At 35.4% G+C, this 16,627-nt stretch overlaps 1 protein-coding gene across 1 annotated transcript in view; it reads left to right on the top strand.

Annotated features, from left to right (window-relative positions):
- The first annotated feature begins 665 nt into the window (after positions 1 to 665).
- Positions 666 to 16,627, top strand: part of Bap55 (Brahma associated protein 55kD) — a 34,692-nt gene continuing 18,730 nt past the window's right edge. Inside the window, exons 1-3 of the mRNA XM_089101717.1 lie at positions 666 to 740; positions 6,648 to 6,845; positions 12,067 to 12,203. Of these exons, the coding sequence (XP_088957843.1) occupies positions 716 to 740; positions 6,648 to 6,845; positions 12,067 to 12,203 (360 nt within the window). The 5' untranslated portion in view covers positions 666 to 715. The remainder of the gene's footprint in view (positions 741 to 6,647; positions 6,846 to 12,066; positions 12,204 to 16,627) is intronic.

Below are 16,627 nucleotides of genomic sequence, written 5' to 3'. Positions count from 1 at the left end.
AAAGACTCAATCCAAAAAATATTTCTGATCTAGTGCGTCTCAGAAAAGTGATTCCTGACCCAAGTTCTTGTGAAAACTAGGATACCCTTGTAAGGAAAGCAAAAAAGTGGAAAGACTAAACTCCCAAGTCTATAATGTCCCCATATTGATTATGTTTGCTTCGCTGTACAAATATTTAATGTACTGTGTCTTATATCTGGATAAAAAGTAAGTAGTAAATTAAGTCTACAAAGAATATTTCACTGAGTTGTTTATCTATATTTTGCTAAATAAAAAAGCTCTTTTTACTTGTCCTTTTCTTCAAAGTACCCTTAATTACATCAAAATCTATCACAAATTGAAAAAAAACTAAGGCACAAATTGAAAGAACTTAAGGATATAGGGAGTATGGTGCATATTATGCACCCTATGCATAATATGGACCTGATTTGTTTCATTTCTCCACATTCTACCAGTTAAAATTTGACAGGGGGATTTTTCAATGAGACTTACATAAGAAGATATTCTTCAAAATATATAGGTTAAAACCCCTTTCTAAATGCTGCTCTGGATTGCAAAATAAAGGTACCCTGCCTTGAAAAGGAGACTTTCCTATCAAAAGTTACGAAAAAGACGAATTGTTTTTATTCTTTGGCAACCCTGATCATGTATCCCATTTGAAGAAGAAACAATCGATAGCTTAAATTGAAACTGAACAGTTTTGAGAACATACAAAATGAGTGGTGGTGTGTACGGAGGAGGTCAGTTATTTATTATGGAATGCCTTTTCTTATGCTTAAAAAAATAACTAGGCCTAAGCAAAAATGTAGGACGGTCTGGCCCTATAATTGGTCAGCCAAAAATAATCTACCAACAAACAACAATTTTGGAATAGCCTAGGGCAAGATACCCAGTGGTCTAGTCAGATTTTTCATCACCGCTTCTACTGTAAAATCTCCATTGTACCCCCTATAAATTGGATTGTTTCACTACTGAATTTGTTGAAAATTTCTTGATGAGAAAGGGATTAGGCCTAGGCTAAGCTAGGCCTAGAGGCATCATTTATCAGTCTCTATTTTAATCTGTGAACTTTTATTATTAAAAACCAAATTATACACAACTCCCTTGTTTTTGTCTTTCTAAATCCTTTATTTCTTTTTTACTTTTTTATTCAGTGATGCCAATATTATGAATCAAATGTCTTTGGTTTGGGTAAAATTCTACTTTAACTACTTTTGGCTATCTTGAAAAGGGGTTAGGTTAGGAAAATGAAACTTTCAGGGATGGGTCCACAGGCTAAAATTTGTCCTGGGAAGGTATTTTGAAGTACCTACCTCCACTCCTTCTCTGTCTAGAGGGTCCTGCTCTTTGATGACCCTTAAAAATATGTGTGTTATAAAAGTGAAACCTCGCAAAATAGATCTTCTGCTTAAATGAAGTAGCCTACAACAAAATTGTTTTGAGCTTCAAAACTTTACTCAATCCCAATTTATGCTGTTTTAAAGATAGGTATGCAAATATGTTTCCTAAATTAAAAAAAAAAGCAGCATTGATATGGCTTAAAATTCTACTCAAATAATAGGAATTGCATTTTCAGAACCAAAGCCAGAGAAAAAGAAATAGAGGTCAATATCTACAAAAATCATATTATTGAGTTAGGACAAAAGTGAATACACCATGCAATGCCTTTTTTTATGCTGATTACAAATATAATAAGCATTTCTATCAGAATTTCCGATAGAAATGCTTATTATATTTTATATTATATAAGATCTTATATTATATAAGATCTGGGAGTCTTGGTTGATAACAAGCTCAAATTCAACTTATACACGCAGTCTGCAGTAGCCAAAGCCAACCAAACTCTCGGTATAATAAAGAGAACGTTCTGCAGTAGATCTCCAGCAGTGATTACTAAGCTCCTAAAGGGCCTGATCCGACCAAAATTAGAATTTGGGATGTCCATTACCACGCCAGTTAACAAGCTTGACCAATCGATTATGGAATCGGTGCAGCGGAGAGCAACGAAATGCATAAGGAGTTTTCAAAATTTGCCATATTCTACCAGACTTCAGAGGCTCAAAATACCATCTCTCACATACCGACGTAAGCGAGGAGATGTATAGATGACATTCAAATTGATCTGCAACCACGATATCATCCCTGACTTATTCCAGTTAGATAGTTCGTCAAGAACAAGAGGGCACCCCCTAAAGCTCTACCGGAAATGTGCTAATACCAGGCTGTAAAACAAATTTTTCTCCAACCGTGTGGTTGGATTATGGAATTCCCTTAGCCAGAATGCAGTCATGTCCCCTAATACTGAAGCCTTCAAGTCAGCTGTTGACAGAGATTGGTGCAGCAAGCCATGGCACACAGTTTGGGATGTACCCAATGAGCTGAGCCACCATCATCATTGACCGGCATCTACAGGATTCGTCCTTATTGCTGGCTAGTGCGATTTAAGGTAATTTAAGGTAATATTTGTAATCAGCACAAAAAAGGCATCAAATGGTGTATTCACTTTATTCCTAACTCAATAATATGATTTTGTAGAAATTGACCAATATTGATAACTGAAAATTAAGGTAAAATGTTGTTTTGTCAAAATTTCAATGGGTTCTAAAACCTGTCATGTAGGCAAATTTCAGGACCCTCTAGAGGGAGAAGGACTGGAGCTAGATAGGCCTACTTCAAAATAACTTCCCAGGACATTATCCTGTAGATCCATCCTGGACATTATCCAGGACTTTATCCTGTAGACCCATCCATGAAAGTTTTAATTTCCTAACCTAACCCCTTTCCAAGATAGCCCAAAGTAGCCTATAATTCTACTTTAAAATTCCAAAATTCTACTTTAGCTACTTTTGGCCATCTTGGAAAGGGGTTAGGTTAGGAAAATGAAACTTTCAGGGATGTGTCTACTGGCTAAAGTATGCCATGGGAAGGTATTTTGAAGTACCTACCTCTAATTCTTCCCCCTCTAGAGAGTCCTGAAATTTCCTACATGAAAGGTCTATTGATATTTTGACAAAACAACATTTTAACTTAATTTTCAGGTATCAGTTTCTTTTTCTCTGGCTTTAGTTCTAAAAATGCAATTCCTGTTGTTTGAGTAGAATTTCAAGCCATATCAATGTTTTTTTTTTCAAAATTTAGAATATGTATTTGTATATCTTTAAAACCTTATAAACTGGGATTGAACAAAGTTTTGAAGCTGAAAACAATTTTTTTTTTTTGTACTTCATTTAAGCAGAAGATTTATTTTGCAAGGTTTCACTTTTATAACACACCAATTTTTAAAGGTCAGGACCCTCTAGAAAGGAGAAGGAGTAGAATTAGGTACTTCAAAACACCTTCCCGGGACATACTTTACCCTGTAGACCCACCGCTGAAAGTTTCATTTTCCTAACCTAACCCCTTTCCAAGATAGCCAAAAGTAGCTAAAGTAGGATTTTACCCTATAATTTAGCTAGGATGAAAGTGAAAACATCATTTGATGCCTTTTTTTGATTGACTTATGAATAAAGTGAATATACCATTCAATGCCTTTTTTATGCTCTTTCCAAACATATTAATCATTTTTGTCAAAAATGTATTTTACCCTCACCCCTAACCTATATACCAATTCAGGGTATATATTTGCACATTAGGGGGGTGGGGGTAAAGTTTAAACTTACCTTTCATTTACATCAGAAGTAGAATTTGCTAAACCAGGATGGGGTTACTGGAAATGATAGTAAAAAAAATGAAAAAGTTTATAACACTTCAGACATGAAGGAAGATTCATTTTGTGAGGAAGTATTAGTGACAGTACTAAAAATAAATAATAAGGCCCCAGATACTGATAGTGTGGTAATTTTTTTTTTTTAATATGGCAGTTATAAACTTAGAAGCTAAGGTAGAAGCTAATGAAGATTATGAACCTAATTTTTGAAAAGGGGGAAGTACATAACAAATTTAGGAAAACTCTAATTAAACCCTTCTATAAAAAAGGTGATAAGAGCAAGTGTGGTAATTATAGAGGTATTAGCTTGATTTCTATAGGACACAAATTACTTAGTATGATGATACATTTTAGACTTAGAGATGCTGTAGATAAGTTTTAAGAAATTAGCAGTGTGGTTTTAAGAAGGCTAGAGGACATATCAACAAAATTTTCACTCTTAAGTTAATAATTGAGGAGTGCCTATGTCATCAAAACCCATTAGTCCTAAGATTTATAGATTATGAACAAGCATTTGATTCAACTGATACAAGAGCTTTTGCAAAGGTCCTATTGTTGTATGGTTTACCCAATAAATATATTTAAGTGATTAGTGTTATGTACAAGAATAATATTGACACTAACCTCATTTATACATATCAATATATCACACAACTTATGGATGAGGGATCTCCTGTTGACATGATATTACTGGATCTAGCCAAATAGTTTGATGAAATATGTCAGAAAAGACTAAATTCCAAAGTCTGTGCAATGGGCATCCATGATGTTGTTGTCAACTGGACAATGTAATTTCTTACCAATAGAAGAGCTGGCAATAAGGGTATTTTTAGACAGCAGATTGATCTTCTTCTCAGAATCAACAGATGTAAAAAGTGGAGTGTCCCAAGGAATGGTTTTGGGTCCAACTTTATTTGACCCAAACTATCATTCATGAAAATATAAAATTTTCATCAGTGATGTACCTTCAGTTATAGAGAATAAAATTTGCATGTATACAGATGATTCCAAAATAATTGGCTCCATTGATGACCCACAAAGTGTCATAGCCATCCATGCTGATGTTGATGCATTCTGAAAGTGGGCAAAATCCTGGTGGCTTGAATTTAATATCCAAAAATGCACAGTCATTCATTTTAGGCAAATAACCCTTTGTGCTAGTATTTTATGGAATCCAACATTGGTTCAAAACAGCCACTCATGCAGTCATGGTGAAAAAGATGCGGAAGTCTTGGTTAATGATAAGCTACACATTGTGGGAGTAGCACAAACTTGTATTTTAGATGTTGCAATTTTAGGAATGAAATGAACAGTTAAAGAAAGCACTTTGCACCCTACTGATCTAGGCCTAGGAGATGGGAAATTTGGTTCAAGCTAAGTTAAAATTTATGCTCAACCTATTACAAGGCTGTACCCAGGATTTTTTTTGGAGGAGGTTTTACTTGAAAGATTTTTTTCAGGGGGGGGGGGGTTACACAAAAAACCTCAACAACGCCTACAAAATTTTTTTATATCCATTTTTTTACGTTTTTACAAGTCAAACAATCATTCCGGGGGGGGGGGTCAATCCCCCCTGCTCTGGGTACAGCCTTGACCTATTATATTAGTTTTTCCTTACTTTTTTTTCTGACTTTCAGTTGCATGTCTTCTATTTTAGCAAATACTTTGTGCTGTTTAGTCTTAAAATTCCATGGCCAAAATTGCTTTCTGCCAAATATTATCCCTTCTGGATTGTTTTGAAGGGATCTTGTCAAAGTATTTTTCAATTCCTACTTGCACAATAAAAATTTCTATAAATTACAACAGACAGTTTCATAGAAATGTGCTTGCTTATATCCATGGATATGGTAACAACATTCAATATAACAACTTAACAAAACTCCCCATAAAACAGATACTGTTCCTGTAGCACAATAAGTCATTATTACTCTTGACGAACTTGATGTTTCAGGAAAAATGAAGGAGCCAAACATGATTTAAACAATATTTTACCTAGACATTTGTTATGTTTTAGGGCAATAGCATCAATAAATTCTAGACATTTTCTATTTTATACATTTTGTTTTTTAAAAGCAAAATTGAAGTTTTTTTTGTACTGACAAAACCTGTTGTTATTTTATTATTATTACTAGTTTAAATGCTAAAGGTAAGGATCAAAAATATATGAAACCAATAAAAGAGGAAACTTTGGCACTTTAATATTAGTTTGGTCCTTATTGAACCAAACAAAGAATTTTACCAGCATTGGAAAAAATCCTGGTGCAAAGCTCCATGATTTTACCAACTTCTTTTTTCTATTAAGTGACCAAAAACATCAGGGGGGGGGGGGCCCCCATATGTGATGGCCCTGACTCGAATGAGGCTTTATTAAAAAAACAAAAAAAAACAGGGATAAAGAAATAATAGCAACATGACATTTGGTTGGCATTCTGAAAAGCCAGTCCTGTATATGCAGGTGTTTATGTATTTTAATCATTTTTCATGCAAGTATAGTATGTAGGCAACTTACTTAACTTGATAGGCCTGTTGTTAATTAATAGACTCTACTAAGTTATGGATAGGAGTCTTTAACTTTCTGTTTAACTTCTAATAAGCCATGTATTAGTCCTAGGCTCTTGAAATACATTTTTGGTGATTTGCTAGTCTTTTCAAAGATTGAACAATTTCTAATGGTTTATTAAACAATTTCTCTGGACACTGTGGAGATAAACTAGGCTTAGGTAGGGGAATCCCTTGCAAACTGTGTGCAGATATGTCATGGGGTCCATGAATCATCTTTTTTTCATAGTTTAAGAAAGTAACAAGACAAAAGTGAATTGTTTTGGAGTTTAGATCTATGTAAAAAAAAAAAACTGATTAGGCTGGTGCAAACACATATGAATTCATTGAATATGCATATAATTATTTTTGATTTGACTAATAGATAAATTTGTGTTAACAGATGAGGTGGGAGCTCTTGTTTTTGATCCTGGCCATTTTGCTTTCCGTGCTGGCTATGCAGGAGAAGATGTACCAAAAGCAGTAATTCCTGCAGTCATTGGTGTTTGTGAAGATCAAAATCAAATGGATGTTGACAACCAGAAGGGGACATCACATAAATATTATATTGACACCCTTCCTTTGCATGTTGTGAAACCAGGTCTGTTCCACAGTTTTCTTTTTTCCATTTTCTTGAATAATATTATTAGAATATGTTGTATCAGAGGCAACGCTATAGTGTTGCCTATAGTAAAGGTCATATGGCTCCAATGTTTTATTATTTATTTATCATCATTTTTTCCCAAGAGGCAATTCATATGGAAGGGGTCATTGCATAACTTTGGAGGGGGCTCATTTGATTGAAAATTGGGACTTCTAGTGCCCTTTTTAAGAGTCAAAAATGATCTGAGGGTATCTAGCCCCCCCCCCCCCCCAGTCCTTTTCCCCCAAATACATCCGATAAAAAGTTTGAGATAGACGTTTTGTTAAAAATAGTTCAAAGGTCAGATAACAAAACTCTGATGACAACACAACTGCCCAGGGCCCTGGGGCAGGCATTGTACGTTATGCCCTGGGGGCATATATGGTTCTTATGGAAGAGATGCTTGTATAAACTTCAGAGAGGGTTCATTTGATTGGAAATTGAAAGTTCTTCTTCACTTTTTAAAAGTTGAAAGTGATCAAAGGGCAGCTGGCCCTCCCCCCTTCCTTGGCCTTTTTTTTTCAAATACATCAGATAAAAATTTTAAGGTAGCCATTTTGTTAAAAATAGTCCAAAAATGATATAACAAAACATTGGGGGTCGACACAACCCCCAGGGCCCAGGGGCAGGCGTTGTAAGTTATGCCCTGGGGGCACCTATAGTTCTTATAGAAGGAACTCTTGTATAAATCTCAGAGAAGGCTCTTTTTAAATCTCAGAGAAACTTCAGAGAGGGCTCATTTGATTAGAGGGCAACTAACCCTGCCACACCCTCTTTTCCCCAAATGCATCAGATAAAAATTCTGAGATAGACATTTTGTTGAAAATAGTTCAAAGATCATACTTATGATAAACTTCATAGAGGGCTCATTTGATTGGAAATTGAAAGTTCTAGTTCAGTTTTAAGAGTCAAGAGATTTAAGGGCAACTAGCCCCCCATGCCCAAATGCATCAAATAAAAATTTTAAGATGGACATTTTGTTAAAAATAGTTCAAAATTCAGATAACAAAACTCCAATGATGACACAACTGCCCAGGGCCCTGGGGCAGACCCATTGTAAGATGTGCCCTGGGGGCGTATAAGGTTTTTGTGGAAGGGATGCTTGTATAAACTTCAGAGAGGGCTCATTTGATTGCATATTGAAAGTTCTATTTCACTTTTTAAGAGTCAAAAGTGATGAATGGGAGCTAGCACCTCCCCCCCTCCAACGCCATTTTTCCCCAAATACTTGGGAATTTTAAATTCTAGTTGACTTTTTCAGAGTCAAAAGAGATCAGAGGGCAACTGCCCCCCCCACACTTTCTTTTCCCCAAATTCATTAGATAAAAATTTGGAGATATACAATTTGTAAAAAATAGTACAAAGATCATATATGAAAAACGCCAGGATCGACACAACCTCCCAGGGCCCAGGGGCAAGCATTGTAAGTTATGCACTGGGGGCAAATATGGTTCTTTTAGAAGGGAGGAGTGCTCTTATAAACTTCAGAGAGGGCTTATTTGATTGGAAATTACAAGTTCTAAGTCACTTTTTCAGCGTCAAAAGAGATCAGAGGGCAACTAGCCCCCCCCATGCCTTTTTTCTCAAACAAATCAAATAAAATTTTAAGATATCTATTTTGTTAAAAATGTTTCAAGGGTCAGATAAAAAAATCCTGTGTCAACACAACCCCCCCCCCAGGGCCCCGGGGTAGGCGTTGTAAGTTATGCCCTGGGGGCATATATGGTTCTTATGGAAATGATGCTTGTATAAGCTTAAAGGAGGGCTCATTTGATTGGAAATTGAAGGTTTTAGTTGGGTTTTTAAGAGTCAAAAGAAACCCAAGGGCAACTAACCCCCCATGCCCTGTTTTCCCCCAAACCCATCCAAATAAATTTTGAGATAGCTATTTTTTTTATAAATAGTTCAAAAATCAGATATCATAAACTCTGGTGCCAACACAACTCTCCAGGGTCCATGTGGCAGGCGTTGTAAGTTATGCCCTGGGGGCATATGTGGTTCTTATGGAAGGGATGCTTGTATAAACTTCAGAGAGGGCTTAATTGATTGGAAATTGAAAGTTCTAGTTTACTTTTTAAGAGTCTAAAGTGATTGCAGGGCAACTAGCCCTACCCCCTCCACACCTTTTCCCCCAAACCCATCCAATAGAATTTTTGAGATGAGTATTTTGTGAAAAATAGTTCAAAGGTTAGATAACAAAAAGTCCAGTGTTGACAAAATCCCCAGGGCCCAGCGGTAGGCGTTGTAAGTTATGCCCTGGGGGCAAATATGGTTCTTATAGAAGGGATGTGTGTATAAACCTCAGAGAGGGCTCATTTTTTGGAAATTAATAGTTCTAGTTTACTTTTTCAGAGTCAAAAGAGATCGGAGGGCAACTAGCCCCCCCCCCCCCACGACTTCTTCCCCAAACCCATTCGATAAAGATTTGAAATTACCATTTTGTTAAACATAGTTCAAACATCAGATATTAAAACTCCAGGGTCGACACCCCCCCCCAGGGCCCGGGGACAAGCATTGTAAGCTATACCCTGGGGGTATAAATGGTTCTTATGGAATGGATACTCGTATAAACTTCAGAGAGGGCTCATTTGATTGAAAATTGAAAGTTCTAGCTCTCTTTTAAAGAGTCAAAAGAGATCAAAGGGCAATTAGCCCACCCCTATGCCCTTTTTCCCCAAATCCATCCAATAAAAAATTTTGAAATAGCCATTTTGTTAAAAATATCTCAAACATCGGGTAATAAAAGCTACGATGTTGACACAAACCTCCAGAGTCCAGGGAAAGTGTTTTAAGTTATACCCATTTTTAAGGGGCATATAAGGTTTTATGTTAGGAGAGGTCGTATAAACTTCGGAAGTGGCTCATTTGATTTGAAATTGAAAGTTCTAGTTACGTTTTTATGAGTCAAAAGGTATTGGAGGGCTTCTACACCCCCCCCCCCCCACACACACGCCCTTTTTCCGAATGCATCCAATCAAAATTTTGAGATCGCTAGTTTTTTTAAGTAGTCCAACGATCATAAAACCAAAACTTGGGGGTCAACATAAACCCCCACCCCCAGTGCTGTAACTCACGCTGTGGGGGCATATAAGGTTTTTATGGAAGAGATGGTTGTATAAACTTTACAGGGGACTCAAATGATACACCACCTAAAATTAAATCCGACCCCCTAATATTCTCGCATTTGCAGTGCAAATGAGAGAATAGCTCTATATAGCCTACAGCTTGTGAGTGGTTATCTCTTATGTAAAGTTGTTTTAGTTTTTTGTAATTAATTTTTTTTCTGTTACTAAGTTTTAGACAATAGAAAACTAAAGGTCATAAAGGCAATAAGGTTTTGATGTTTTATTGTTTTTTTAGTTGTACATTAAGATTAGTGAAAACAGGGCCACCACGATGAGGTTGTGCACAGCCAGCCCCGCCCACCCCTAAGCATTAAACCCGAACCATATTGTATTTTGTCATGGTTGCAACAGTAGTTGCAACCTAGTAAGCTAAGTTTGGGGTAGGCTGCAAGTATGGTATTAAATAATAAATTTTTCTGAAGAAAGAAAAGACCCAATTTAGACTTTAAAACTAACAAATTACTGTTTCGCGGTTTATGCATAAAATTTTTGAAAAACCATTTCAAACAAACTGACTCGCGGTGTTTCCTTATTTGTAGAATTCTGAAAAACTAGCAATTTTACTGAAAACACAAAACCAACATAGCAAAACAGGAGTAGAAACAGGAAAAGTTTAAAATGGTGTGAAGAAAATAAAAGAATAATCCTAAATAAATTTATAAAGTGGATTTTTTTTTATAAATGTAACTTAATTTTGTGTGTTTTTAGGTTTTAACAATAATTTCAATCTTACAAAACTATATTTTTTTAACTTAGGGTGAGAAATTAAATAAGTTGAAATGGGCTTTTGCTAGAATAGGGCATTAAAAATTGATTATCGTTGCATCCCTCTTAAACTATGTGTTTAAAAACCTGGTATTTGTCGCAAAAAAGAACACGTGGAGTATTTATCTTTGGCATCTTTGAGAAGTTGAAAAAAGAATCAATTATCTCTGAAGTTATCTAAAGACTTTAGGATGTGTGGTTAATAAACTTTACGAAAAATTGTATTTTCATTATTTTGCTTCTTTGATTCAACATTTTAGGAAAACTGATCAATAGAAATGAATTGACACTTGAAAGAAAATACAAATTTCGAAAAATTGTTCCATCCAAGATTCCAGATAACAGCATAGCTGTTACCATTTAAATAAAGCGTCTTGCCCATACGAGCAAGAGCAAATACCTTTGTACTATCCGCTGTTTCAAATCACGTGTTTATTAGTTCAGTTCATTTCATTTAATTGCAAAATTATATAATGCGTAACATCAATCCTAGTTATTGGTTAAAGAAAGACTATAGCACTTAATATTGGGCAACCACAAACAAATTCCTAATAAACAAACAAAAAAGGAAATAAATCAACTAGCATGTAATGTTGATCATATGCTAGAAATGAAAGAGAGTAAGGTAACCTAATCTTCAAATCTGTATCACCACTGGATGTGGCTTTTTAATGGTCTATTTAACTATATTTCTACAAAAAGTTCAGTAAACCAATGACTATTTTACATGAACATTGATAAGATACCAACTTCTGGCCTCTTTAATTAGCAGAACCTTGTAAGGAGGGTTTTGACTTAGGATAATATTGTTCAAACAGTAGGCTTTATCCAAATATAGAGTATGTTTCATAAACTGGCAAGACTGACTCAATTGTATGGCAAGCATCTCCGCTTATTAATTGCCAAACTAATTGACAAAATGACAGATGCAAGTTAATTACCTCCCTTTATTAATTGGCAATATTTTCGGTCGCTTTTTAATTATTTAATTTGTGAAATAGCTTCAATTTTAACTTTTGATTGTTCAAAGTTTGATTTGCTGATATAAACTTGTTCCTCCAAAATATATTACATGGTTTTGTATTCCTTGGTTCTCTAGTATCATGCTATTTATCTTAGGATATACCAGTGGCATCACATCACGAAAATATAGGAGGGAGGGGGAATTATATTTATATTGCCACCCCCTCAATATATTTCATACACGTATGAATACATATGTTACAAATGCGTAACATTTGTTACATATATACAACTCTACATATGTTATATATTTCATATTTATCTAGGGCTTGAAGTGGCAAATTATTTAAAAGATGGCATGATTGAGGATTGGGATGTTTTTGAAAAGGTTGTGGACTATGTTTACAAATCATGTCTTAAGTCTGTTCCAGAATATCATCCGATTTTGATGTCTGAAGCACCAGTAAGATATAATTTTCATCTGTTTGTCTTTGTTTTTTTGCTTTTCTTTCTAATATTTCTCTTCTCTGAACAATGTTTTTTAGTCCTTTTATTGTTTATTTTGAGTTTTTTAAGAATAAGATAATATTTTGTTTTCAGCAAAGTTCAGATGACACTTTATATATATATATATATATTTTTGGGTGAGGGTTTGGGGGGGGGGGGCAGTAACACTATCATTCCTCATGGTACATATGTTTGATTACCTGACTTCATTGTTTTTTGTAATTTATGTTATTTTTAAGGTTTCGTTTCTTCATTAATGTTTATTTATGTTTGTTTTCACTTGGATGTCTTACATGAGTGATTTTTTGAAGTCTTAATTTGCTCTTTCTATTTGTCGCAAAATCCGTTGTTGTTTCCTTTTTTAAGATTTAGGTAGGAAATTGGGTTAGTTCCTGCTTTTGTATTGAATCAGGAGTTCAGCAAGGACTTTTTTATCTCCATTTATATGGATCATTTTGATAGACTTTGTCCTAAATAGCATGACAAAGGCTATGGGAGAGCATGGAATCAAATGGGAAGGTAACACTCTCCTAGGCTTAGATTATGGTGATGATCTGAGTGTCTTCGATGAAAGTGTTAGCAAAATCAATGAACTTTTTTCAAAATGACGGCACGGTGTTATTGATATCTGCTTGTACGGGACCCAAAGCTCGATTTCAGTTACCATAGGGTTTGGAATTGCATGGAGATTATGCACAAGCGGCTCCTAATAACCAAACATAAAGAATGGTTAAAATGACGCATAAAATACTACACAGAGGAATTTGATGAGACACGGATGCTAAACGTGACAAACATTTTCAAGTGAGAGTTGAATATATGAACAATAAAATATTCGTAGTCATTGGAATACTTGATCTTTTGAACCCTAGAATAATGGGCTACCTATGGAGTTACGTTAATACAAGGGTTGTTCAATTTGATCGGAATGTCAAAGGCTGCATGTTTAACCTTTGCATGTTTCTTTATTTATCATTGGGATAAATTTTAAACTACGGGTAGAAAAGGCTAGGAAAGCTCAAAGAAGACCCCTCCCTTCAATCACTTCTAAAAAAAAACGGAATCAGGAATCATAACCTTAAATAATCACAGGAATCACAACTTATTTACTTATGTTTGACAGAGTCATCTCCAAACATTTAGCGGCAGTTGTCATCTCCGGCAGCTGTCATTTGGTTGACAGAGTCATCTCCAAACATTTAGCGGCAGTTGTCTCGATTTGACCAGCCCTTGTGATCAAAGTTTTAGGTGGGTATAGGGAAGAGATTGGCATAGAGTCCGTGAGAGTTGCAGGATAAATCTGGTCTCGATGCTATATTTTCTGTGTCGAATTAAAATTTGTGCATGATTCAGATTCAAATAGGTATAACATCCTTGATTTTTTAATGTATTTTGCTGATTAAACTTTTTGCTCGAAATTAGCCTTTTGCATAAGCTGGGGTCGTTTCACTGAAATATCTTTTGAAAGTCTTTGTTTGGAGATTCATTCATGAGTCCTTCTATATATTTAAAAGTTCTTTCTAACTTTGGTCCCATTTCCTAGGGGTTGCATAGGTTGCGTTTTTTTTGTATTTCTACCTTTCTGATTAAAATAGCTTTCTTAAAGTTTTTACCCGAATTAGGCAATGAGCCTTATGGATGAGAAAGTCGTGAAAGGGGGCCTAATTGCCCTCCAATCGCTTTCTGTCCTGAAAACGGGTATTAGAGCCCACAATTCTTGTTTGAACAAAACCTCCTGAGCTTGGTTCGACGCGATCACCCATGGTGAAAAAAACAAAAACAAATAAATACACACCGGTGACGTAAAATACTCGTGAACATCCAGAATTTGAGCGTAAAATTTTCACGGAGATTGAATCACTTTTGGAGGGCGTCCCCCCACTAGTTTTGTAAAATTACCGTAAAATAAAAACTCGGTAAGTAAAATTGGTAAAATAAGGTACTCGCTTGGAAATATAAGGAAAAGTTGGTGTTTTAGCATTGACTGTAGCCACAAGACCAGTTGAAGATTTATTTTTAAACCTCACTTTCAGCTTCTAATGAAAATTTTTTAATTATTCCGATTTTTCTGGGCTTAAAAAAAATAATACCCCTTCATCTAGACTTTCATCAATTTAATTAACAGTCTATTTTATCCCTTTAATAAGCTTACGCCTAGGGTAATACCTCAGCACATGGATAGTGCTTGATTTGGAACATCCATTTTGTAAAAAAAAAAAAAAATGGAAATAAAATCATATTAGCAATTTTTTTCTACATTTAAACCTAAGAGATGTTACCTTAGCAACCTTGCATATTTAAATAGCCATATTCAGCCACATTTCTCATATCATATCTATGTTATTTTTCACTGAATACAAGTAAAAAAATGGTTTGCATCACTTTGATGCCTTTAATAAACTAAGCACTGGATCATAATAGCAGAACATTCAGTCACTTTCACAGTCATTAAGACCATCTTCAACAGAATCTGCTGGCAAATCTAGTTCTTCTCCTTCAGACACAGATGGCAGTGTCTGTCCAGAAGCCCCTCCCCCTAGACAAAAGTTCTGGATATGGTCCTGAGGATTATATATTCCGCCTGCGCCCCCTCCAAGGTTTATATAAATTATATATTCCAGTATATATTCCATTGGAATATATAATTATATATAATTATTCATTAGAATATATAGTTATATATTCCAGTTGACTGAGCCCCCCTCCAAGGTTTGTTCAAAGTTTTAAAAGTGCACTGGAACTTTCAATTTCCTTTTGACTGAGCCCCCTCTGAAGTTTATTCGACCACCCCTTCCACATGAAATGCGTCTGGGAGAAAATAAATGAACAAATATTAATATATTGAACCCTTATGAGTCTTTAATATAGGCAATGCTATATGGTTGCCTATGGCTTAAACAAGAGAATAGAAATTTCAATTTCCCTTCTAATGAAGATCCTGAATTATCCAGGGGAAAATAGGGTGGATTTCCCATGGGGAGGGGTAATTTTCCGCAGGTGATATTTTCGGGGGGGGGGGGGTAAACGCCGGCTCCCGTGGGAACAGTGGCATGAACACAAGATTTCTGTGAGATATGAAGTTTAAAAATAAAATTAATGATATTGAATCTGATTTGGCCCTCCACACCATCGAAAACCCAGATCATTTAGTTCTGTTTGATGATGCAACTCAAGCAAATCTGAGACTTCCCACATCTGAAGCAAATGACTTCCCAAATTCTTTTAGGAAGGCAATTGATACTAAAAAATCCATAGATAGAGACCTTGCTTTAATTAGAGATACTGAAGATATTCCTATAAACACCTTGCTTTACAGAATGTTTCAGTTTGCAGCATCATGGATATCAAACTCTTAGGAATATATCTCACACATGACCTGAAGTGGGAAAAACAGACACAGGAGATGATCAAAGGGCAAACCTGGGTATCCTTTCTTTAAAATTCGTGCTCGTCATGGTGTCCCCCCCCCCCCGCCTATTGCGTATTTTTCTTACGTTTATCAGACCGTTGGTAGAATATGCTTGTCCTGTTTAGCATTACGGCCTGACTTCGGACCAGAAGGACTGCCTGGAAAGATCCAATACCGAGCTCTTCTGGTAGTGCCTAAATGTTCCAAAATCTCTTATTTAAATCCCTTATCTTACAACTCTTTCGACACGCTGTGATGAATTGTGTTTCAAATTTGGTATCAGTATTTTTGCAAATTCGCGGCTTCGTGAAATCCTCCCACCTGAGCATCTCCCTTCACGCCAATGGCTGCCGCGACAAGTAGCTTAACTGGTACCATAAATTCAGCCGGTACCAGCACGGCATATGCGTTACACAAGTAGTTTTGTTCCGTCGTTCATTAAGATTTTTAATACTATGCTCACTCGCCAATAATTGTACATATTTATTTGCTTTAGTTCATTATTCTTTTTATTCGTTTTGTTTTTTAAAGTCTTTTTTCTTCAATTTGAACTTTGAGTTTTTTTGTTTTTTTTTACAGATAGTTGGATATTTCAATGTCTTAGGTTTTAGTTTGACTTGGTGATATTTCGAATCAACATATAAATTTGTATGAGGATGGCTATGGCTATGATTTTTCTATGTTTAGTGCCTTATCTTTTATTATGACAAGAGCTGCCACTGATCAGCATGACCGTGTAAGGCGTTTGATAATAAAATTGTTTATCGTTATTGTTAAACCGAATTTACAATCACTTAAAATTATAGGATTCATATTACATTTTTCTTCAGTTTAAATTAAGATCATCTGACAACACTTTTAATGACAATTAGGTCAGTAGACAAGCTAAGTCAATCACGATGTAGATAATTCTTGCCCAATCTAATTGGTGAGTAGTCTTTCATTTATTCTGGCTTGGTTTGTTTGATTTC

Source organism: Artemia sp. Qi Xiang Cuo, chromosome 15, assembly GCF_049724085.1.
Source record: "Artemia sp. Qi Xiang Cuo chromosome 15, ASM4972408v1, whole genome shotgun sequence".
Taxonomy (NCBI): domain Eukaryota; kingdom Metazoa; phylum Arthropoda; class Branchiopoda; order Anostraca; family Artemiidae; genus Artemia; species Artemia sp. Qi Xiang Cuo.
Note: the sequence above shows the minus strand (reverse complement) of the source record. Positions and strands in the feature narration are given on the sequence as shown.